Below are 25,303 nucleotides of genomic sequence, written 5' to 3'. Positions count from 1 at the left end.
AATGACCTGGTAAATAACTAGCTTACGAATAACTGCTGAAAAGGAATACTTAGTGATTTCCACATCAAGAAGTCAGAATACTTACTCTGTTAAATAATTCCTCTTTTGTGATAGTGATTGTGCAGTTATATAGTGATTGTGATTCCTCCATTGGGATAGTGTTTCTCTGGAAGTGTCATATTATACACATTATAAATACTATGCTATGGAGACAGTTGAAGAGCAGTCCTTCCTGCAAAATCCAGCAGGGTGGGCTCAATTTCCTGCAGAGTCCTTGGCACCTTAGCTAGACAAGGACTCACCTTAGAGGAATTCTATTCATGTGTCTCAATAGCACACACAATGAATAAATACAGCCAAAGCTTCAATGCCACTTGTGAAATATCAGTCTGATTGTTTGCTAACTGATGTAATGGGGCTATATTTTATGGCTACAAATAGGGTGACCAGACAGTAAATGTGAAAAATTGGGACGGGGGTGGGGGGTAATAGGAGCCTATATAAGAAAAAGACCCAAAAATCGGGACTGTCCCTATAAAATCGGGACATCTGGTCACCCTAGCTACAAAGGTCAAAGCAGTAAAATGTGTGTTTTAAAATATATTTGACATCTGTTACTTTTGGGTGCATTTCGAGTACAAAAAGTCAAAAAAAAAAAAAAAAAAGATGTTGCCAGCAACTAGTTACAAATTATCCAATACGACTTTAATTAAGTTAAAAAAAAGAGAGAACCATTAGCCATAAGTTATAATGATTTAAGATACACACAACAAGGTGTATCCCCGGATAGCTGCATACTGAAATTAAGGTACTTGTAATTATAAGATCATGTAATAACATGTATATCATTTTAATCAACTTTGTAGGACTACTGTACATAAACAAAATTAATGAAATTGTACGATACTTGGCTGACTTACTATACCTCATATCAATACCACATAAATCATTTTCCACCATTCAGCTATTAATACTTGTCATTTTAATGATTTATCCTAGGGTTACTACCTTGTTTAAAAAAAACGCTCTTTGATATAATATGGAAGCAGCATAAAGAAATCATTAATCATTCTCTGTTTTAATATCCTACTGCCTGATAAAATAAGTGACTAATATCTTTAATATTTTGTCTAGCCTTTTGGGGGGGGGAGGTGTCTATTTTCTGTGTGAGCTTATACCTCTACCACTTATAAAATCAGGGCACAATTTTGCAATCAAAACAATATTTTTGTTCATGTAGGATCTGATCAAAGGCCGGTTGAAGGAAACTGAAGCCTTTCCATTGACTTCAATTGATGCTAGATCAAACCTGTAATGACTACAGAATCAAACCTTTTGATGGTGTATTTCTGATTTCTTATGGATATGGATGCAGTACAGTTTTATATTGCAAAGGTTACTTATTGATTTAGGTGTACAGTTCTCACATACTGCTAAAGTATTGTGTAAGCACTTTTTCATATAATTAATAAAAATGTATTTTAAAAAATAAAATGCCCTAAGTCAAACAGTTAAAATCAAACTACAGTTTTCCTTTTTTGTATTTCTCTAATAAAGTCTTACAAAAATAAAAATGCCAGAAGGCATAACAATACATCATTAAAATGATCCCTATTTAGTACACATGCTGTACATTTCACCTTTAAAGCAGATTACAAACTTTATGTACATGTTTTAATTAAAAATATGTGTTGCTAATCTTTAATATCCCTTAAATATGCAAAACTTTGGAAAACTCTGAATTAATCTATACACATACACAGAGCTGTCCCTAGGGGGGTGCAGGACCCAGGGCAGAAGTGATGAAGCCGTCACTTCCGGGACCAACCTTTCACTTCTGGGACTGACTGTGCTGGCCAATCACACTGGCCCGTGGGGATCCCCCGAGCGTGGGGCCCAGCGTGGTCACCCCGATTCGTCATACCCAAGGGACCGCTCTGCACATACACCTCAGGGTTCTGATGAGATCACAAACTACTCTAGCTTCATTCTTGTTGCTATAATGATTTATTTCGAATTCCACTGAAGTATATGTATTGTCACTTCCTAGTTACCCAATAACTTTGTTGTAGTTGTCATCAATAGGTACCTCTACATTTATGGTTGTAATGCAGTTTCCATTTCATTCTCATTTCCACATGCTCGGACACGTTCCCCTTTGGGGCTGACATTTTCAATGCTTGGTCTCTGCTAAAACGTGACATGTTTAAAGTTGAGCAAATCCTTTCATCTGTTTTGGATTTACACTGGAAGAAAAAAAAATCTCCCCCACTTTCAAAATAAAATCTTACTGCCTCTCCTCACTCCCCAACTATTGCCCTGCACAAAACGCAAGTGGCTGAACTTTGGTGCTTCAAATCTAGTACGTAAGGTGTCCTCGATGAAGAGGGCATGCTTTACCAAGATTGAAAAAAAAAAAAAAAACCTGGCTAATAATAGTTATAAAGAAAAAAAAAATCACTTTAGCCCATGCATAGTAACACCTAAGATTTTTAGTCTACTGAAGCCCATCCGGCGGACATATCACAATGCACATATTCTTACCCTACTTGTGAAGGACCCAGAAAGCACACTACAACTTATCACCTGTTTGTAACGGGGTTGTGATACAGTTGATTCAAAATGTGGTGTTGGAAGAGCAGTTTTTTCTGCAAAATCCAGCAGGTTGGCTCAAATGCCCATAGCAACCTGTAAAACCTTGACTCACCTTAACTATATCAATGTGTCTCAATAGGACACATGATTTGGAGGATCATTAATGATCTAGAGGATGGCGTGGACTGCACTCTCAGCAAGTTTGCAGATGACACTAAACTGGGAGGAGTGGTAGATATGCTGGAGGGTAGGGACAGGATACAGAGGGACTTAGACAAATTAGAGGATTGGGCCAAAAGAAACCTGATGAGGTTCAACAAGGACAATTGCAGAGTCCTGCACTTAGGACGGAAGAATCCCCTGTTACAGACTAGGGACCGAATGGCTAGGAAGCAGTTCTGCAGAAAAGGACCTAGGGGTTACGGTGGACGAGAAGCTGGATATGAGTCCACAGTGTGCCCTTGTTGCCAAGAAGGCTAACGGCATTCTGGGCTGTATAAGTAGGGGCATTGCCAGCAGATCAAGGGACGTGATCGTTCCCCTCTATTCGACATTGGTGAGGCCTCATCTGGAGTACTGTGTCCAGTTTTGGGCCGCACACTACAAGAAGGATGTGGAAAAATTGGAAAGAGTCCAGCGGAGGGCAACAAAAATGATTAGGGGGCTGCACATGATTTATGAGGAGAGGCTGAGGGAACTGGGATTGTTTACTCTGCAGAAGAGAAGAATGAGGGGGGATTTGATAGCTGCTTTCAACTACCTGAAAGGGGGTTCCAAAGAGGATGGATCTAGACTGTTCTCAGTGGTACCTGATGACAGAACAAGGAGTAATGGTCTCAAGTTGCAGTTGGGGAGGTTTAGGTTGGATATTAGGAAAAACTTTTTCACTAGGAGGGTGGTGAAGCACTGGAATGGGTTACCTAGGGAGGTGGTGGAATAACCTTCTTTAGAGATTTTTAAGGTCAGGCTTGACAAAGCCCTGGCTGGGATGATTTAGTTGGGAATTGGTCCTGCTTTGAGCAGGGGGTTGGACTAGATGACCTCCTGAGGTCCCTTCCAACCCTGATATTCTATGATTCTATGACACACATAAAGAATAAATACAAACAAAGCTGTCTAAGGCAGGGGTTCTCAAACTGGGGGTCAGGACCCCTCAGGGGGTTGGGAGGTTATTACATGGGGGGTCACGAGCTGTCAACCTCTACCCTAAACCCCGCTTTGCCTCCAGCATTTATAATGCTGTTAAATATATTAAAAAGTGTGTTTAATTTACGGGGGGGGGGGGGGTCGCACTCAGAGGCTTGCTGTGTGAAAGGGGTCGCCAATAAAAAAGTTTGAGACCCACTGGTCTAAGGGGAATAAAGTACATACATGCTCAAAGGCAAATGATGCTTAAATCTTGAAAAACCAGAGGCACACAGGTAAAGTTGACATTAAACTGCCTTAATGTTCCTTTGAGCCCAATACCTGTTCACCCTAGCCCCAGCACATAAGTCTACAATATTTATTATGGTTTCATCTTGAAATGGGAATTACAAGCCCTTAGATAAATGGACTGAAAGACTGTCAAATTTCACTTAAGCTTCTGTAAGGTGCTCTTCTTCTTTTACAAGAACTTATTTTATAAATGTAAAAATCAGCGCTCTGGGGTTAACCTCAAGAGATAACCTTGTCTCCCCCACTTCTCTTTTCTAATTTCTCTCATCTCTCTCTCTCTCCCCACCTTATCACACTCCTAACAACACACACCCTTATCTCCACCCTCCACTAACTCCATTACACAAATCTCAAAAAACTTTCTAGATACTTAATAGCCAGAGGGTGACTATGAAAGATGTCACCCAATGTCCAAGAGCAATATGCACATGAGAAGCCAAGCCTCCCCACAACTTGCTGGGGAAAGGATAGGATTCCTACAAGTGTTCAGCCCAAAGACCCTGCTTTGGGACACCATCTTTCTCAGCCCTGGCTAATAGTTCAGAAGTGTAACTGTTGTTCCCTCATGGGGTCATTAGAGTGCTGTGGTACACCAGCCTTTTTGCCAGAACAGTCCCTGGCAGTGCAAGGTGACGGGCTCAGGAAATGTCCTCCCCCCGACCCCCATTCCAGTGCCCCTGTTTCCAACTGCCATGGAAGCTACAACCCTCCTGAGCAAGAGAAAAGGAAACTGCAGCAGTAGATTCTTATGTAGCAGATTTATCACTCGGCGCTCTGTTGCTCAGAGCTCACCCCATTCAACACAGAATTTAACAGAGAATTAGATCCCTGCTGTAGAATCAATGGGAGGGTTCCGAGAGAAAGGTTAGCAGTCTCCATTAAATTCTGTAGGTCTTCAGAATAATTTCCATATTTGCAATGGTAGGAGGAAACAGCAAGAGAGAACAATAGCTACGCAGCAACTTCCCCAACCAGCAGCCATTCCAAGTTGAGTGAGGTTTGTCAAATGTATCAATCACCTCAGCACATCCTTTCTTACTCCAATTCACCCGAGCAATTGGAGGGTGTGGCCTGGTCTACACTACTAGTCGACCTAACTAGCGTCTACACTAAACTGTAGCTTCCACCGATGTAAGTTGCCCACTACACTGACTTAATAACACCACCTCTGCAAGAGGCGTAGTGCTTCGGTTGATGTTGTTAGTTTGACGCAGTGTCAGTGTAGATACTTACATCGCCTGTTGCTGCCTTTCAGACTCTTCTGGCTGTCAGTCCCTGGAAGTGGACAGCCCGAGCCCTGCCCCCCGAGGCTGACTGCCCGAGCCCTGCACTGGAGCCCGAGCTCCAGCTGTCAGTGCCCCACAATGCCCCACACTGATAGTTAAATTGGTGCAAGCATTTGCTTAATTTTGCCCTGAGTGTTCAATTATGCTACTCCATACAGTCTCCCACCTTGGGTCCTCCTTCTGCCTCTGCATTTATGCATAGCTTTTCTAAGCTGCAGAAGATTTAAAAACTGTCCCAAAACTTGTCAGTTTTACTGCTGCTTACAAGGAAGAGATCTCAAATAGCCTAGAAAATCTGTCACCGTTTTCATTCTGCTGAGTCCTGGGAAAGCTTTCAGCTGCATCAGAGGCACTTGGGAGACAGCACTGAACTGGTTTCGACTCAGTTCACATTCAGCTGGTTTTCTTCTCAATTATATGGATCAGAAAAAAATATTTTTAAAAGGTTAGATTTTGCAGACATTTATAGCATTAACCCCCCACAAACCCAGAAAACCTTACTGATCACAATAGTCAAGTACACTTGTCAAGTCTTGACATTATGGGTCTTACAACTAACACACTAAGAGGTCTAGACTGCCATTTTCTCTACCACTGAAGATCCACCATTGTGTCAAGACAAGCCACTGTTCTCTTTTAAATTGATACAAATACATTCGGCATTTAAAGTGCAAACCTTAACCTCTACCAGAGAATCACATTAAATAAGTGGTAGCAGACTGAAGGGAAGTCTCCCTTGGGGAAATAGTTATTGAAGTCCCTATAAAAAGCTTGGTTTGATTGGTAATGTTGTGGGTACTTGTTTCATTGGTTCTCTCCAAACTTTACTTTCTCGTGCAGCACGTACCTCTCTATTCTATCCCTTCTTGTTCCTTACCTGGCAGTAATGGCTCCACGGGTTTCACCACAGAACTGACACACACAGTATTTCAGGACTATGTTAAAAAGGGAGCTACTGCTTTAAAGTTCTCTGAGCTACAGCCTTCAGATGAAGTTGCTACTGCTAATTCTCTTCAAGCAGCAACATGAGCTTTAGACACTTTAAAAGCAAACATACTTTTGGCCACTGTGTATATGTCACTGAATTCTTAATATTACAATTAGTGACTAACTCTTATGTACCCAAATGAAATTTATCCTCTTTTTCTGGAGCTCTCACAATCAGGAGAGTCTGGTGGATGATTATTGTTCCATGGCAAGCTTCAACATTTTTACCATTCTGGAGTAACAGACCAAATTCTTCATGCAGAGCATTAATGCATATCTTTGTTTTAATATTCACATGGAATCACTCTACATTTGTTTTATAAAATAAAAACTCATATTTTCACCCTAGATGTGCATGGATATTGTTACATACACTTGAAGGAGCATTCTGACCTTCTCCACACACATGCATTATACCAATTTAACTAAATCAGTTTAGAAATTGATTTTATTTTGATGCAACCCCTGTGTGGGTGTTGTTTAAGAGTGCCTTACATCAGATTAAGTCGGTAAGCAAAATCAAAGTGATATAAACCTATTTAAGAGAGTCCACACAAGAGGGTTGCACTGATTTAAGTAAATCAGGTTTTAACAGATCCAGTTAACTTGGTACAACTTTAGTGTGGGCATAAAGCCTGTACCAGTTTTGAAAGAATTGGGATCTAGGGCCTCTAATTCAGAAAAGAATCTGAGCATGTGCATACCTATTCAGCAAAGCACTTAATTGAACACATGCTTCACTTTAAGTTCCAGTGGGGCTTCAATACATGCTTTAAGTTAAACATGCGCTTAAGTCCTTTGCTGAATATGGATGGAATGCGGAATTGAGAGCTAGAGGAATAAACACAAGTTTGGGGAAAAGGAACTAGTACTAAACTCTAACTCCAGCTCTACCATTGACTGTATTCCTGTTGGAAAGTCAGATAACCTCTTTGTTTGGTTTCCCCACCTGTAAAAAGGGGATATACCTCATAAGGTTGCTGGGAGAGTTAATTAGTTAAGGCTTGTACAGGGCTTTGAACACGTATTGTAAAGCTGTGAAGGCATTATTAAATAACTCCAGAATACGTATCCTGCTGTGGGGCATCATTATACAGATTAGATTATTGCATTTTGTTTAATTATAGTTAACATATACTTTTCAAAATCTGCATTTGAGTCTGACATGAGGAGGAGAAAGAGGCTGGCCTAAATTAAACACTGACGGGCTCTCTCTATAACTTTACTGTCTAACAATAAATGTAAAATGATTAAAGACATTCTGTTACTCCTCAGTATTTAAATATTATATCACAATTAATGAAGGTGGAAAAAAAGTACCCCACCCATAAATGACAGTGCTTATAAACTTAACAGTTTTACGATAAGCACTGTTTGCTCATACTATGAGTATTTAAAAATCAAGCAAAACATGACTGTACATATTAAGATGACTGTAAAAACTGGTTTAAATTATGACTGATTATGAAACAATCCCATAATTAAAATTCCACTTGGCCCTACAAGAATCCTAAAGCAGGTTTCAGTTTTCTCCCTATATTCAGCAAGTAATTTAGCATCCTTCTTCAAAGTGAAAAGGGTGTGAGGAGAAAGGGATTTCCTTGTCTCTAAGTGAAGCTTTCTCCCATTATAAACCTTTCTGGGTGCTGCTGAAGCATACCTACTAGGATTATTTACAGTGAAGAGATGGGAGGTGCCAAAAGTACTGTAGCTTCATGGTGTCCTTGCCATAATTCCATTATTCTGTGCAACACTATATATCAGCCTAAAGAATGGTTTCAACATACTATATATAGTTAATACAGGCTATTGGCATCACCATAATTTCCACTCTCAAGGACAGGAGAGAGAGGAATTCAAACCAAAAAAAATTAAACCAGTTAAGTGGACTATTACATTATGGGAGCATGCTCAGAAGGTGCATGTTTCTCTCAAATTTATAGATAAACACAACTCTACATCATAGGGTGTACAAAGCGTACGAGGAAGAGAGGGCTTTGTGAACATGGATGAGTCTCTTGCTTGGGGCACTGTTTATCTAAAGCCATATTTTCATCAGCAAATTGAGTCTTTCTGCTAAGGAGAAAATGGCCTATGAAGAATTTAAAAGACTTAAATGAGAGGGATACTCCTTTTTGATTAAGCATTGAGTTCCCAGATGCCTGTACTATTTTTAGCTGGTGCACTGCCTAATAAAAACAGAGAACCCTTGTGCCCAATATATGTAGTGGAGAGGGCAAAAGGGAACGGAAATGGTGAGAGCAACTTTTCCCCCCAGCATCGTCCTATTTTAAAAATTAACTTTATAGGCTTTAGCTTCAGCAGCCAACAGCTATAGATTACCCACACAGTCATTCACACTTGTCCTGCTGTCTTTGCCCTGAGGCTACTTCACACTTCTCCTCCTGACTTCAGAAGATCGTAACTGACTGCAACTTACTGTACCATCTTAAATTTAAAATACAAATGTAGAGCTCTAAAATAGCTCCCAATTCAGTGTTTTTAAATCAAGCGTGAGTCTAATGTAGGCCACCTTACACCCACTCCGAGTGCACACCATCCGCTACTACATTGTAACATGATCACCTTATACTAAAGCCTCCCTTCCAGTGCGCTGGGTAGAAACTGCTTGTAAGTGTTTGGCTTGTGAAATCAGATGGTAGGTAGCACTTGAATCAAAGTGTAAAATTCATTTGTTAAGAGCTGTACTCTGGGTTGTCTGCAGGAAGATTTTCAAAGACACAGAGGGAAGGTAGGTGTCTAACACTTCCCTTCAGATTTTATTTAATCTTAGTTACTCGTGTTATTTAAAACTTCTGTGCTCAGATGGTTGCCCTTTAACAATTCTAAAAAAATAAATAATTTGTGGATGGAGACCAAAAAAAATGAAGAACTGGCAATCTTTTCCCTTTCTAAGGGCTTGTCTACACTACCAAGTTTTGCTGACAAAACTTATGTCGACACCCAGAAGTCGACAAAACAAAAATCGCCAAAGGGTGTTCACACTTGCTCCCTCTGTCGACAGATCATGTCCACATTGGGGACACCATCATCAACAGGGTGAGCAATGCACCATGGGTATGTTTCCCACAGCGCAGTGTTGTGGGAAGGAAGAGCTGATCGCTGCGCATCTGGGGATTCTCTCCCAAGTTCTCCCACAGCCCCCTCAGCTGCCAAGAGCAGCATCAGGAGTAGCTCTGTGAGCTCTCCGTGCTGAGGAATGGCAAAGCAGCACAGCAGTCTGTCCCCCTCTCCCTGCAGCAGCAGTCTGCCTGCTGCTGTGTTCCTAGTGCCGGGCAGAAAAGGAGCATTCCCATTATTTGCTCTTTGTTTGTTCCCCAAACGGAGCAGCACACAGATACTTCCCGGAGCTTTGAAAGGGGAGGGGGCACATGCCTGCAGGGCAGCAGAGATCAAAACACTGAGCAGAGCAACCAGGGCAGGCATGGTGGGATGCTGGCGGAAGCCAGTCCTGTCGACAAAACAATCAGCAGTGTCTACACTGGCTCTTTGTCGACAATAAAGGGTGGGGAAAAGACAAAAGTCTCTTGTAGGGGTGGAAGTTTTTTAATCACCAAAACTGGGCGTTTTTCGCGACAAAAGTCCCATTGTAGTGTGTACGCTCTTGCTGTTTTGTCGCCAAAAGGCAATTTTGGGTGACAAAACTTAGTAGTTTAGACAAGGCCTGAGACCCTATATCTGTATGATAAACCATATGTACTGCTGACCTAAAAAAGAAAAAATTACCACCATGATAGGAATGAAGTCTATTCCTAACCAGAAAGAGTAGTTTTTCCACCAAAGTATTTTGGTTCTTAAGCCTAAGAATAGTGATACTGTGGCTTAAACCCTCACAGTTCTTCACAAATAGTATATTCACATAGCCTTTCCGCATGTGACTTACATGACACTGAATATATATGCAAATGATTTAAAATAAGTTAAACCTGTATTACATAGTGACCCTAAAAAAGAACTTCTAAGGTGCAACCATAGAAATATGATAAAAACATAAGCCAAGAAGCATTTCCGGTTCTATGAAAGCATTACAAATCACAAAAGTAAACACAATTGATTTATTATTTCACAATACTTCTTTCTTCCCATTTTGGTTGACAATTTCAAAACATAACTGAGATAGAATTGTAGAGTATGCTAAAGAAAGAAGACAATCTTATAGAACAGAAAACTTTTTATTTAAATTAGCTAGCAGGACAGGAACTAGAAATAGTTGAGAAAGGTTGATGAATTTATATTTCAGTATCATGCTTCCCTTAAACGACTCAGAGCATGATAAAGCTTCATGATCAATCCAAAAATCAATTTGATGAGGATCTTTTGAAATGGGAGTGGGCAGGAGGAGGTATCTCTTCTTCAGTACACAGCTGTGCATGTGTGTGAAATACAAATATAATGTAGGAAACAAGCAAATAGCACAAAATAGGGACTTTTAAACAACAAAATATCATGTCTCTTGACTAATCACACACACTTTAGGTGTAAGTTCTCAAGTATACACTGGTGACTACTGAAGAGGATATTCTTAACATTCTCATCAGTACTTGAAGCCTAGACTTATCTTCTAATCCTACCAGTAACACATTTCAACAGCCACTTCAAATTCAGAGCCACTACCCTACATATCATTTCCCAAAACACATGGCTGTCTATTTTGGAGTCTGTTCTATTCCTACACTACTGTTTCAGATCACTGCTTAACAAACAGCAGCACTGTGTTAGTACATTATCTCTGATTCTTATAAAGCTCGTAAGAGCAACATGCTCAGTCAATACACTTTGCCAACGTGAATATAAAGCCAGCAGCTTGCCTGTGATCTTAACACTTTAATCAACACAAACAATTGCTGTTTGTTATAAGACAGGGCCACATTGAATATACTCATGCCAAGTATTAAATCTATAGCAGACTCTCCCCTCACACTGAGTTCTTTTTAGTGGATCTTTCACTTCCACTAAAGAGCTGTTAAGACAGCCAACAGTTTTTTGACCCTTAGGACTTCAAGTGTTATAGCCTCCATCCTTCTGGTTAAGGACCAGATATAAATATGACTGCCTTCCAAATCAATTAATCCACTCTTTAACTGCCCAGAAGGATTGTTACTGTGTGACATTAAGTATCAGAGGGGTAGCCGTGTTAGTCTGAATCTGTAAAAAGCAACAGAGGGTCCTGTGGCACCTTTAAGACTAACAGAAGTATTGGGAGCATAAGCTTTCGTGGGTAAGAACCTCACTTCTTCAGACATCATGTTAGTCTTAAAGGTGCCACAGGACCCTCTGTTGTTTTGTGTAACATTAGGCACTTCACCAGCAGCCAGCCAACCCATGGGGTAAGTGTGATGTGTCTGCAGCACTTCCTGACCATCCTAGCCTAGAGTGAGAGAGACTGGGAATCAAACGCAAAACTCCCACATGACAGCATACAGCACTACTACTTACCTAAGTTGTTCTTTTTCTACTACAGAAGAGATTAAAGATTTTTTCCCCCATTTTCAGGGGCCTGTACCTTATCTGTTTTAAAACATATTTTATGGTGTTTATCGGATACAATTTTTTAACCCACACGTAATTTTCTTTTTGGGGGTGGGGCCAGAGAGAAATGAAAAGTATGGAGAGTTAAACTAAAACGGCTTTAAAAATGGATCAGTTGATTTTTAGTGCTACAACGCTAACCGAGACAGGCCAAAAACACATCAAAGTTTAAAAGTCACTTTCTTCATGAGTTCTTAGGAAAAAAGCAGCCCTTGCCCCCAGACCACAATTGTGAAACTATTGGAGGAAGGGGAGGGACGGGGAGGAGGAGGAGAATGACTATGCTAGGGTTACCATATTTCAGTCCTTCAAAAAGAGGACACTCCAAGGGGGCCCCGGCCCCGCCCCAACTCCGCCCCAACTCCACCCCGGCCCCGCCCCCACCCCGCCCCCTCCCCCCAAATCCCCCCCCCCCCCCCCCCCCCAGGGTGAACAAAAAAAAAAAAAAAAAAAAAAAAAGGTGGCAGAGGGAGGCCCTGGAGACACAGGGGGAGCACGGGGCCGGGGTGAGTACCTGAAGGGAGAGTAGGGGGGTGGCCCGCGGGGCCAGGCGGCGGCTGTTCCTTCTCCCCACCTGGGAAGCCGGACTCGGGAGCAGCCGCTGCTGCAGCTCCCACTGCCGCGGGGGAGGAAGCGGCCGATGGCCAAGCTCGGCGGCTGCGGCTCTGTCGCCCGGGCGCAAACCCCCCGAGCCCGGGCCTGTTGCGGGGACCCAGCAGCCCGCACAGTGCGTCCAGCCCCTGGCCAGTCGTGTCTGGGCTGGCTGCCCAGCTGGTGCAATCCCGCGGGAGGCCCCGGGGTGGAGGCATCAGCAGCCCCGTTCATTCCCCTGCGGGACCGGGGGGGGGGGGGGGAGGCTGGGGACTGCTGCCCCCACTCCGGGGCCGCCCGTGGGATTGCACCAGCAGGGTCCCCGCTCAGGGGGTTCACGCCCCGGGCGCCAGAGCCGCAGCCGCGGAGCGCCACATGCTTGGCCGCTTCCCCCTGCGGCAGTGGGAGCTGCAGCAGCGGCTGCTCCCGAGTCCGGCTGCCCAGGTGGGGAGAACAAACAGCCGCCGCCTGGCCCCGGAAAGTTGGAGCCCGGGGAGGAGGCGATCCCCTTACCATGCCTCCCTATTTTCCCGGACATGTCCTGCTTTTTGGAAATTCCTCCCGGACGGGAATTTGAGGACCAAAATGCTGGACATGTCCGGGAAAATCTGGATGAATGGCAACCCTAAACTATGCCCTCTCCTTCCTGGCAGGTGAGACCAGGATTACACTGTCCCTGTAGTAAGGGTGCTGTTTTCTTTGGCATAAAATTTATGTTTAGCGCTTTTAGGCATAGGACAAGGTTTAATTTTTTTTTTTTATCAGTAAGCAAATATAAAGTCAAGTAACAGGGATCAAGTCAATATATCTGAAGTTTAAAAGTCGTGATTCTCACTTATACTATTAGTACTCTGGCAGTGCAGGAGGGCATTGAAATGGGTATAACTGTTATTTACACTCACTTTAAGATGACTTTACACTGCCAGACAGGGCCAGATTTAAGGGCAGTCGAACCAGGCGACCACCTGGGGTGCCAGGCCTGGGGGGTGCCGGGCTTGGGGTGCTGTTTTTGTTGTTAATAGAATGTTTGAAGTAAAACGTTTCACTAACCTCCTAGAACGTTCTGGACCTTTGTAGAATTTCATGGAACCTTCCAGACTTTCTGGGAATTACATTTTCCTTGAACCTCCTAGAATGTTTTCAGTCATGCCCTCATGGGTATACAAGGGGCAGGGTGTTACCAGTTACTGAGTGAGATATAAGAACTAAGTGAAGTGAGAGCCCAGCTGCGATATTGTGAACCTTGTTTTATTGTGTAATTGTGAAAGTGTACTTGTGTGTTTAAGAGTGTAAGTAATGACTAATAAAGGACATACTTAATGAGATGCCAGAGATATCTATCAAACCTGTATCTAAGCAACAATATAAAAGAATACTGTTACTTCTTTTGCCATGCTTAACACATGTTTGATGACTTTCTAAGACTGAGGAACATAGACTTTTGCTCTCCCTAATACGGTCTCTTCCCCTGTAGAAAATAAAAGATGCCACAGAAAACAGCCTTCAGCAGCTCAGTATACGAAGTGAAAAGCTCAACTGCAATCTAGTTTGCAGCAAAGAGCAAATTTGATGGGAAAATATCTGAAACAGGACAACACAGACCGGGCTTTAGGCAGTAGCGATCCTACCAGTGCAGAAGAAATTGAGGTGCAAAGCGTAAATGATGGAAGTCCTATTATTAAGGAATTAACAGATTTACCTGAAGATAAGGAATGGAAATGTGAGGAAAGTAATGGAGAATTGTCCAATTTTCCTGGTGATGTAAAGGAACCTGATGATAAAGAAGAATGTGGCTCACATAAAAAGGAGAGTAATGACAAAGAAAAATCTAGTTTACATGAAAAGGAGAGAAACGATAAAGAAGAATCCGTTTCGCATGATGACAGAAACAGCAGTGAGAAAAACTGCATACCACAAATTGCTACATCAGATCCTGCTTTATGGCTGGCGATCCTAAACTCTGACGATATTGAACAAACAATTTTGAATGGGCTGTGCAAAATCGAGCCTATGACATTTCTAGTAAATGAGCAGACGCGACTCTTTTCAAAGTCACACTGTGAAAGAGTGCTCGAGAAACTGAATTGGCGTTGGCTAGTTTGCTCATAATCAACTGACACAGTGTTCTGTTTTTGTTGCAAGATATTTGACAAGAATGCCCAATCGTTGCTTGCATTATCCGGGTACAATTACTGGCATAACTTAGCTGATGCTCTGAAGCAAAATGAAAAGTCGCCCAGTCATTTTATGGCCCACTCCAAATAGATGGAGGTCGAGTCCAGACTCAAGCAGAATAAATGCACAGGTGCAGAAAACCAGCACATTATTAATGTAGAAACCCAGCATTGCAGGAATGTGCTCGAGCATCTGACCTCAATTACCCTCTTCCTTGCAAAAATAATTTGGCTCTCTGGGGCTCCTCGGATAAGTTGCTCACTGAACATAACGGTAATTACCTTGGTTTGGTAGAGATCCTTGGGAAATACGATGAGGTCATGCATGAGCACCTACAGCGAGTAGTTCGTAAAGAAGCTATGGACCATTTCTGCAGCAAAACAATTCAAAATGAAATGACTGACCTTATGGCAAGGAAGGTGCTTGATAACATATTGATACAGCTTGGCAACGCGAAGTACTGCGCTGTAATAACAGACTGCACTCCTAACATTAGTCACAGTGAAAAAGATGTCATTTACAATAAGATTTGACGACGACGAGGATGGCTGTATCCAAATAGACACATACTCTGTTTCCGGTCTGTGGATGACTCTACTGGAAAAGGTCTAACGGAACTGTTATGAATGTTTTGAATGAGAATAAAATAAACCTTCAGGATTGCTGCAGCCAAGGCTACAACAACGGTGCGAACACGAAGGGAAGAAATAGTGGCATCCATGCAAGGATCCTTGCGCTGAATCCAAGAGCTTTATTCCTGCCTTGTGACTACCATTCCCTCAACCTGGTTGTGTCAGATGCAGCGTCATCTTCTTTAGATTCAGTATCTCTCTTCAAAGTACTGCAAAGGATATACGTCCTGTTTTCTGCATAAACTATCAGGTGGAAGATCCCCATGGACAATTCTACAAATCTGACCATGAAGCCACTAAGTGACACTCGCTGGCAGAGCCACACTGACAGCATTAGGCCAGTAAGGTACCAAGTGACTGAGGTTTACAATGCTCTGATGGAACTGGTGCAGTCAAGTAAAGCTGAGGCCGGAATCCGACACGAGGTTTAAAGCCTGGCAAAACAGATCACTGACTTCAAACTTCTGATCTAAATTATGATTTGGCACAATATCCTATTCCAAGTAAACACTGTAAGCACTGCATTAGAAACTCAGTCAATGGACATAGCAAACACTACTATTTTAATGAGAAGCTGCCTTGATTTCATTGTGGCCTACAGAGAGAATGGATTTGAAGATGCCATCATTGCTGTAAAAAAAAAAAAAAAAAAAAAAGGGGGGGGGGGGGACAACTTAGGAGTTGAACTCATCTTCAAGGAAACTCGTATTCATTGGAAGAAGAGACAGTTTGGTTATGAGGGCAGAGATGAGGTGATGGAAAGATTGGAAGAAAATTCAATTGAGACTTTTTTTTTGCTCGATCATTGACACTGCTCAAGTGTCCATTGAAAAAAAGTTTGGACGAATGAAGCACCACGAAAAGACCTGGGGTTTTTGTATGACCGTAGTAAGCTGCTGGCGGACAGGAAGACACTCTTGAGCAATTAGATGGACCTGCACCAGATGCTGACACATGGGGACTGTTCAGACATCAATGATAAAAGACATCTATGTCGAATTGGACAACATCCATCACGTTTTGCGACAGAGGAAGCACTCTCCACTCCAAGTTCTACAATACATTCATGATGTAGAGCTGAAGGACACTTTTCCTAATGTGTCTATAGCTTTGAGGATTCTGCTCACACTGCCAGTCACAACTGTGGATGGTGAGCGCAGCTTTTTGAAGCTCAGGCTCATTAAAACATATCTTCGATCAACGATGGTCAAAATGGCTTGAAAATGCCACTGGTCAGTCTTTGGACCTCCTTGACGTTGTGCTTCAGTTTGCGAGGGCAAAGGCAAGAAAAGCAACTTTTGGAACTAAAGGTCTAGGGTTAATATTTTAAAGCTGTCACCTACTGTAACACTATTTAATACTGGTCCACCCAATGTTGGTGTACCGTTCAGTTTCTTCATGTTAGTACATTTCAGTTATTCTTAAAATTAAAAAGTTTCTATAAGCTTATAGGAAATGATTTTTTTTTATTTGCTTATATATAGCATGAATAAATACAGATTTACAGATCCTAGCATGCAAATTTTCCATCTTATATGACAGGGATATGATAGGGATAAATCATGCATCAAAGTCATGAAATGCAATAAAAAATAAGATATTCAAAAGTTTGGCGCCCCCCCTCCGTTTGTTAAAGATGCTTCTCCTGGGGCGCCATCTGATTGAGGGCTGGCCCTGCTGCCAAAAGCACCATACAGAGGCCTCAGTGTAAATAAGAATTGGGACTAAATGTACAAAAACTGGTAAGAACACAGATTCACTGTAATAAAACCATTTTGAAATACTAGAACAAATGGCATTTCTTTAATCAGACCACAGAAAGACCTAAAATTCTCTCTCTTATTCATATGTTGCCCATCAATGTAGTTTTGTTTTCCAGCAATTCCTAAGGTAGCAATTAAACAAGAACTGTGACATTTTTATAACATAATTGAAATGCTGTAATATTTGGAGATAGATTCTGTTTCAGAACAAATGTAATGAGGAAAACGATGACTGCAACGATACAGCCCACAGTCAAGACACAAATTGTTTTGACTCCTACCAACTTAGTGTTTTTAGGCAAAACTGACTACTCTGTATTTCAGTTGTATGGAAAGTTAGACTGACATTCTGAAAACACATAAGCATGTACTCAATTTTATAGACGCAAGCAGCCCTGAGGAGTTCAATGGGACTATTTGAGTGTGTTGGTAAGTTAAGAACATGGCTAAGTGTTTGCAAGGGGTCTTAATTCTCTCTCATACTTAAACTGTGAACTTGTAGGTATGCAGCTAATGACTTGACAAGAACTGCAGGATCAGGCCCTATGACAGAAGGTGTTTGTGTGTGTAAGTTTTCAGGAAATATTATCTTATGCCTTATAAAATGAGTTCAAATGAAACATTAAAAACCTACCTTAAAAAGTGTCACAGTGATTTCAATGTTTTCAGGAACAGGCCACACCACCACACCACGGTATGGATTTTTGATTCCAGGTTGCCAGCTATGGGCCTAGAAGAAGAAAAGAAACAATAATTGAGTCAGTCCGTCATAAAAGGCCTGCTCCAACTCCCCTGGAAGTCAGCGTGTGCATGCATGCGTGTACTGATGATTAGCTCCAAAAAACCCCGCTTTCCTAAATTTACGATTCTATTAAACACAGTAAGACAAACCACTGAGAACAGAAGGAACTCGCACCATTGATGGGGGTTACGCAGTCACACAAGGCTCACTCTAGCCAGGTGCTGAGTGCTCTGGTCCTGATCTTGCAAAGCAATTAAGCACAATGCCTACATCAGGGCCAGAACATTGAGCACCCTGCAGGTACAAGTTCATAAAATGGTGTATACAGACCTTTGGCATATGTTTCAGACTATGGAATGTTTTCCTTTAAAGCAAATAATTAAGAGTAGCTATTGTGCATGCTCAGTAGCCATATTCAGATTTTAATAAAACTGATTTCTTTTTGTTTTATTTGAAAAAAATAAAGCACCAATTTATAGTACAGACTAAATGCCTCAAACATTTAAACCTATAAAGAATTAACATTTAAGTACCTATAACTAAAAGTGAAGTGACCAGGATAAAATGAAGTAAAAAGAGATTAACTCTAAAAGACCTGAGCAAATCATTCCAACCTGTGGAGCTGCATACTTTCCACTAAAACAGTGAACACCATGAAGTGCGAATTTCAGAATCTGGTTCAGTTAGTATGGAGGAAAACTTTAGAGAACTATGGAAATATAAATGAATATACGCTAATATAAGGGGGTGGCTGTTTCTAACTACCTGTTTTTCTTATTTTGAGAACATTATAAATGATTGTTATTTGCATCAAATTAACTGAGTTTTTAAATTCTATGGTATCAAACATTGTTCATTTTAGTTATATGTTCTTTGCCACATCCAGCACTTCAGTGTATGATTTTTATAACACTATTACTAGCATAAGGCTAATATAACTTGGATCCCAGGTACATTAAACTCAAGTATAATTACCCTGGTTATAACACATTTGGAGATAGGATGGTGTTCCTAAGAGTACACATTGGTTTTGTAGCAATGAATTGTTGTTATGGTGGCACAGTCCCGTCGGCCATGTCAGCAAACTATAATTTTCAAGAGAGTTTTAAAAGGTCTCTTCTGGGTTAAAATTTAGCGCAGATACCCCACCTCAAATTTAGCCAGCTTCTCAATGGCCAATTTTAACTACAGAATTCAATACACCCTGGTGGGAAAGATAGTGATTGAAAAGCATCCTCATTTAGTAGGAGAAGGAAACTAATTCACCACTGTTGTGCATTATAAACAGTGCTTCATCTCACACACTTGGCAGCCCCGTCACGCATTCCTGCAGCCTACATAGATCCTCACACATCCAGCTTCGTTATCAGAAGGAACTGTAATAGTTCCTTTAGGCCACCAGAGGCCACTAAGTTGCCACTGCTACAGGCAGTCTATCTGCCTTCTGGCTCTATTCCCTCTGTTGATTCCCTGCCCTGTGGAGCCGCAAGAGAAGTGGCAGCAGCTTGTAGTAGGGTGTGGGAGAGAAGGTCAAGAGATTGAGGGAGCGATGGAGGGAGTATCTAAGAGTAAAGTCCTGCAGGGAGCCATTGGTAGGATCCAGCTTGTTTTCCATGCTGCCCAGAGCCATTTATCTTTGCAGATATATTTATAACATTCTTATTGTTGTCCTGTTATTTTCATTCACTCCTACAGAGTTGCTGATGTTTACAGTTGTATCCCAAGTCTCGTGATATTTGGTGTTTTTCTGAAAGCCCCAGGTACTGCAGGTATCTGGTTAGGTGAAAATCTCAGCTTTCATTTAAAAAAGGAAGTTTCTTGCCCTCATGGTTGCAAAGTCATGCTTGAAACTGTGTCCCAGCTGCACCCTCAAGGCCGAGAAACCAGACGGCAAATAAAATGAACCCAATAGGTTTGTTTGTTTTTAAATCCCATAAATTTTAAGTCAACCTCATGATTTTTTGGGCCTGACCCATGTTTTTTTGAACACTTGGGGTTGGCAATACTGCTCCCATTTTTATACTGTAAAAACATTTTGTACATACAATCATAAACAAGCATTCTATGATGCAGCAGAATTCTGGGTATAGGGGGATTTACCAGTCTCCTCTCCTCATTAGACTAGTTGGTGAACCAGTAAAAAATGGAGAATCCTAAAACAAATCAACATGCATTACTGTTACCTGACATGCATGTTATCAACAGCAGAGAGTGGGAGACTGAAAGTCCTACCTAATGAGCTTTTAAAGCAAAACTATCCCCTTATTAGCTGGATGATGTTATATGGCCATTTGGCTTTGGAATATAGGACTGCACCACCCAGGCAATATGACAGGCAAGGATAACCTCAAATTTAAGCCCCTGGGTTGGTGCAGGAGAAAGCAAGGGGTGCAAAATAGGGGGAGGCCTATTAGTTAATAGAGAATACTTTGAGCACTTAAAATTATCATTAAGAGTAATACAACATAATGTTTTTTCTCAGACCAAGAGTCCCTATATCGAGGGGGTCTTTTGGGGTTGGAGGGGGGGGTTGTACCGTTACAGACTCATCATGTAGGCATACAGCTATACTGACTATATTTTAATCAATCATCCAAAACATAGGCCTTTGCTTTGGCAAATGGGCAAGATTTTGCCACCTACACGCTGTAAACATGCCAACAATCCCAATATTACTCACTGTCCCCATGTTCTGGATCCTGACCAGCTGTCTCTCTCTAGGCCTGAACATTATGTTTCCTCTGCAATTATCACCTCGGGCCACAGTTCCCACTATACTGTGCCTTCCAGACTCTTTTTCCTCCTCCCCTACACAGCCTCCTTCCCTTTCTGCATCTTTCACTGCTTCTCTGTTGCCCTGGCTCTGATGCAGCCTGGATGGACACAAACACTGCCACTGGCTGCCTCACTCCCTGTCTTCATCATCCCTCCTACCACCACCTGCCTCCTCAGGCTAGGGAGAGAGCAGCAGCCTGTATACAGCGACCTCTATTATTGGCTGCCTCATTCACTATCCAATCACCGGCAGCAGGAGCCTTTTCAGGAAGGAGTACAGAGGAAAAAGCACCAACCCCGCAGAGAGGAAGTGAGGAGAAGCTGCAACTAGGGTGACCAGATGTCCCAATTTTATAGGGACAGTCCCGATTTTTGGGTCTTTTTCTTACATAGGCGCTTATTGCCCTCCAACCCGATTTTTCACATTTGCGGTCTGGTCACCCTCGCTGCAACACCCGGGGCACTTTAAATGAAGAAACACCCGGGAGGAGGGGAAAGATTGGTGAAATATGCCACAAAGATGCTAGAAATGGCAACATGCCTCACATCACCCCACTCCTAGAAAACTGTACTGGTAGACAGATGAACAATTGGGGTGGGGGACTGTAATGTGTGAGAAAAGACTGGTGGTGGGCTCCACAGGTTCAGATAAGCATTTTAGGATCTCCTGGCCTTTGGAGTTCTTTCATGACTGTTCTCATTATTTACGTTTATAATGCTTATTGTAGGAATTACCTGCTTTATACATACATTTATTTTTGCAAAGTTGCATTATCGTGACAAATACACAAATGGATGCATCGTAATGATGCAGTGTTTGAGCACAGACTGTAAGGCTTGGTGGGTTTTGGTTTTTGCCTTCTTTAAGGACAGCTTGAAAACTATCAATTTACAGGGCGGGATAATTAAGATATTCCTCTGTAAGAGATCTATCACTTGAATGCATACATAACCTGCTGGGGGCCTAGATGTTGTGCTCAATTAGTGGATTGCCCTTGGAAAATATCTGATCTGTTGTCCATATTTCAGATATACACCTCTACCTCGATATAACGCTGTCCTCGGGAGCCAAAAAATCTTACCGCGTTATAGGTGAAACTGTGTTATATCGAACTTGCTTTGATCCGCCGGAGTGCGCAGCCCCACCCCCCCGGAGCACGGCTTTACTGCGTTATATTCGAATGCGTGTTGTATCGGGTCGCGTTATATCGGAGTAGAGGTGTAGTTACAGGGAATCGCCTGTTTTGACCATAACAGATCTGTGCAAGTCTCAACACTTATTAAATAATTTCATCATTATCAACACAAAACAGACACTCCATATATAGCACATAGGAATGTACTGGTTTTGCAGAACAGGTAAGAGAAATATTTGAGCAAATGGTCACGTTGTGGGCAAAAATAAGCTAATTTCTTATTTACTAGTGACTGGTGCAGGGGAACATTGCAAGCTCTAGGGTGAAAAAGTAACATGCACTTGTGCTTTGCTGCAATGCTCTGCACCTGGAGATGAAAGAGAAGATTGAAGCTCCGACTGGCTCCAAATGTAGTAGCCCAATTATTAAGCAACACAGGAGGATGAGAGCACACCACTTAAGTGCTCCATATACTATACTGGCTCCCCTGACAATTACCCTCCATGTGCCGGACCCTGCTATTTCCGTGACTACCACTCTCCCTGAAATCAAACATGACAGATGCAATGAACAAGAACCCTGCCAGCTTTCTTAGGGGCAGGCCCTCTACTTTGGAAACCTTGCCAGGTATCAGGATGGCCACAGAAGGTATCACCTTTGGAGCAAAATGAAAAACCCTTTCCAAAATCGCAACCTAAAAATTCACTAGCATCACTTCGCTGTGACACAGTCGCATTTAGAACCCTGCCCAGCATTTTAACTGGTACACATCTCTTACTTAAATAAAACCCCAAACCAAAACAAAAACAACTAGACATGTCCTAATGTAATACAAGACAGGATGGAGATTACAGTCCTTCAGATCGATTTCTGCTCAGACACCAAGGTTAGGGTGCATTAGATACATCAATCGTCATAAGGCCAAATGGAAAAAACAACAACAGATTTTAAGAAGGTGAAAAAGCAGGAATGCTGGTCTCATACATAAGGTCACTAAACACCACTGGGTAGCTCTTCATCAGTGAAGTTTTGAAGGAAGAAAGAAAAGCAGATACTTTTAGAACAGTAGCGTCCAACTTGTGGCCTTTGAGACTCTAATTATAGCAAATGAGAGAGCAAATTTACATTTGATCATGAATTGAGAAGACGTTCCACAAGCCCTGCCCTGCGATGTTTAAATGCAAGTGTTTAGTTCAGCGCCAACACCATCTTCTTCCCAAACGTCTCTCACCACTTCTGCTGCAGTTCCAAGAGCACCCCTAACGGGAGCCAGCAATGCTCTCAGCAGCTGCTTTTCCTGCTCTGCTGCACCTTGCTGGCTGCCTAATGCACTGCAAAGGAGGGAGAAGAGAACAGCACTAGCTGCTCCATTGCTTACTTCTCTGCCAGGCTGTAGAAAGCCCCAGGAGACCAGGGAAGGAGCCTGACTGGCTCTGACTGAGCTTAGGGGAGCTGTTCTTACCTAAGGGCTCCCCTTCTCCAGTGTCATCAAGGGCACCTCAGGAGAGGGAGAAAGAGAGAAGCGGAGATCCAGCAACCAATTATAGCATCCTGATTCTCTGCTCCAACACCAATGCAGCTTAGAGCAGCCTGAGCAGTGCTCTAACTTGCTCCAGCTAGCAACAGTTCCATACGAGCAATATACTATCTGGGGATAGCTAGAGTACAGCACAGTCCAGCCATTTCACCTTCCTGGTCCAAACATGGCCCCTTGAACCAGGGGCTGTGGGAAGGGAGGCACAGGAGCTGGCTTGGTAGCTGCGTGCCTGTTGAGGGCTTCCACACACCAGAGGAATCCCGAACAGATGACTTAAAGTGTCCACTAATTTTGGGTGCCCAACTTGAGATACCTAGGAGCTGATTTTTCAGAGCACTAACATTTGTACAGCACTTTATATGTTCGAAGAACAGCTCCCATTGATTTCAGTTGCAACCGCAAGTGCCTAGGACTTCTGCGAATCAGGCTCCAGATGTCTCAGGTTGGGTACCCAGAAAATGAGGAACACAGTTAGTGGCCCCGTGTGAAAAACTGGTGTATATGACATGCCTAGCATCATGTACAAATTATATGGGAGAGGAAGGGATAGACTCCAAATCTCCAAGATGGCATTCAGCTGCCTTAACCACAGTACACACCTTCTACTGTCATTCCCTGAGCACTGTCCATCCTGTGCACTTTAATGAGGAGGGATCTTGTAGTAAAATAGTTTGTGATCATGTAATTAAAGACTGTCATAATGCATGCACACAAAGGGGATGAATTGAGCTTGAACAGGCAACTTTAATTCTGGCTCTTCCTAGCTTTTGAGTGCTTGACTTTGCAAGCTAAATAACTATCTTTCAAAGTAGTTTTTTTCCTAAGTTTGAAAAAAAAAATTGAAAAAACAGAAATTACACTATATTGAACTGTATTATTATAAGCAACCGAAAAAATTGAACGTGTTCAGCAACCTTAACTTTATAGCTCTGCCTAGAATAATGTAAATTTTGTAATATAATTGTACGTTTGCACAAAGTAGGCTTGGAAAGATGCAATAAGGTATGTGTTCTTGATTTTAAAGAAAGACAAAGGTCAATTTGTTAGGCACAAATGTACGTGTTTTGTGGGGGGGTGGAGGGTCTGAAAGAAAAAGGTCAGCCCAGTCTTAAGACTTGCTCAGAAATTCTGCCAAATTTAGCAAGGCTTTCGATTATCATCATGTGTTGTAAATACCAGTCCCACAAGTCAGAATTGCCCAGTTACACAAACAAGTCATGTTTTGACATGTTTGTGTAACTGTATCTAAATTCAGACTAGCCCAAGGGCAGGGAATTCCAAAACAGGGCTCTAAATTATTTAAATTTGAATTAGAGTTGATAACTATTAGATGATGTCATGCTGGCATGATATCTACCCATCATACATACCATCCTTTGGATAATGATCTCCGTTAGCATGTTGTTTTCAATATGGCTATTGTAATTTGGGTGCACCATTTAGCAAAACCTGTTACAACCTAACATTTTTATGCAATCTTAACTATGGAGTCATTACCAGTCCTCCATAATAATTATTAACTTACTCATCTCCCAATAAGGTATTAAATAAAAAAAAAGGGCAGTGGATGAGGTCTCACGTTCTTTCTCAAAGCTGAAGTAATATTTGTAGTTTCCTTAGTAAGAATGTATTTGGGGCAAATGGCACCAACACCTTAATATTACATTAGTTAAATTCACAAGTTACACAACTGTTATCTTTATGTTTGAGTTAAATTTTTATGGGCTGCAGTCATTTGTTAGGGGTGGAAGGTGGGTCTTCTGACTTCTTCCCCATTTTCATTATATTGATTGCAGGGGGATAAAAATTTCTTCTCAGAGAAAACTTAACTGATGTCTCTTCCCTGCCTCACAAATAAATGAAAAAATATAGGAACACTTGGGATATGATTAATGCTTAGGTACTTCTTGGGCACAGTGTCTGTGTAAAATAAAATAAAAAGTCTTGATTTGACTCATTTCCAAGAAAGCAATTAGATGAACAAACAACATGTATAGTAATGTATTTTACTGGCAGGATGACTAAGAGTTTAGGAATCTTTATTAATCTATAGTCTAGGAGACAAACATCTCGAATGAAGCAAAATCATGTCAGCTA

At 41.9% G+C, this 25,303-nt stretch overlaps 1 protein-coding gene across 2 annotated transcripts in view; it reads right to left on the bottom strand.

Moving 5' to 3' along the window:
• The window catches only part of EHBP1 (EH domain binding protein 1), a 333,194-nt gene that overhangs the window by 250,743 nt on the left and 57,148 nt on the right, over positions 1-25,303 (bottom strand). For both annotated transcript variants that reach the window (XM_024199807.1, XM_024199808.1), the window contains exon 3: positions 17,651-17,746. In XM_024199807.1, the coding sequence (XP_024055575.1) occupies positions 17,651-17,746 (96 nt within the window). The remainder of the gene's footprint in view (positions 1-17,650; positions 17,747-25,303) is intronic.

Source organism: Terrapene carolina, unplaced genomic scaffold (genome assembly GCF_002925995.2).
Source record: "Terrapene carolina triunguis isolate 2854851 unplaced genomic scaffold, T_m_triunguis-2.0 Scaffold132, whole genome shotgun sequence".
Classification (NCBI taxonomy): domain Eukaryota; kingdom Metazoa; phylum Chordata; order Testudines; family Emydidae; genus Terrapene; species Terrapene triunguis.
The sequence above is the reverse complement of the archived record's forward strand: the minus strand, read 5'-3'. Positions and strand labels throughout refer to the sequence as shown.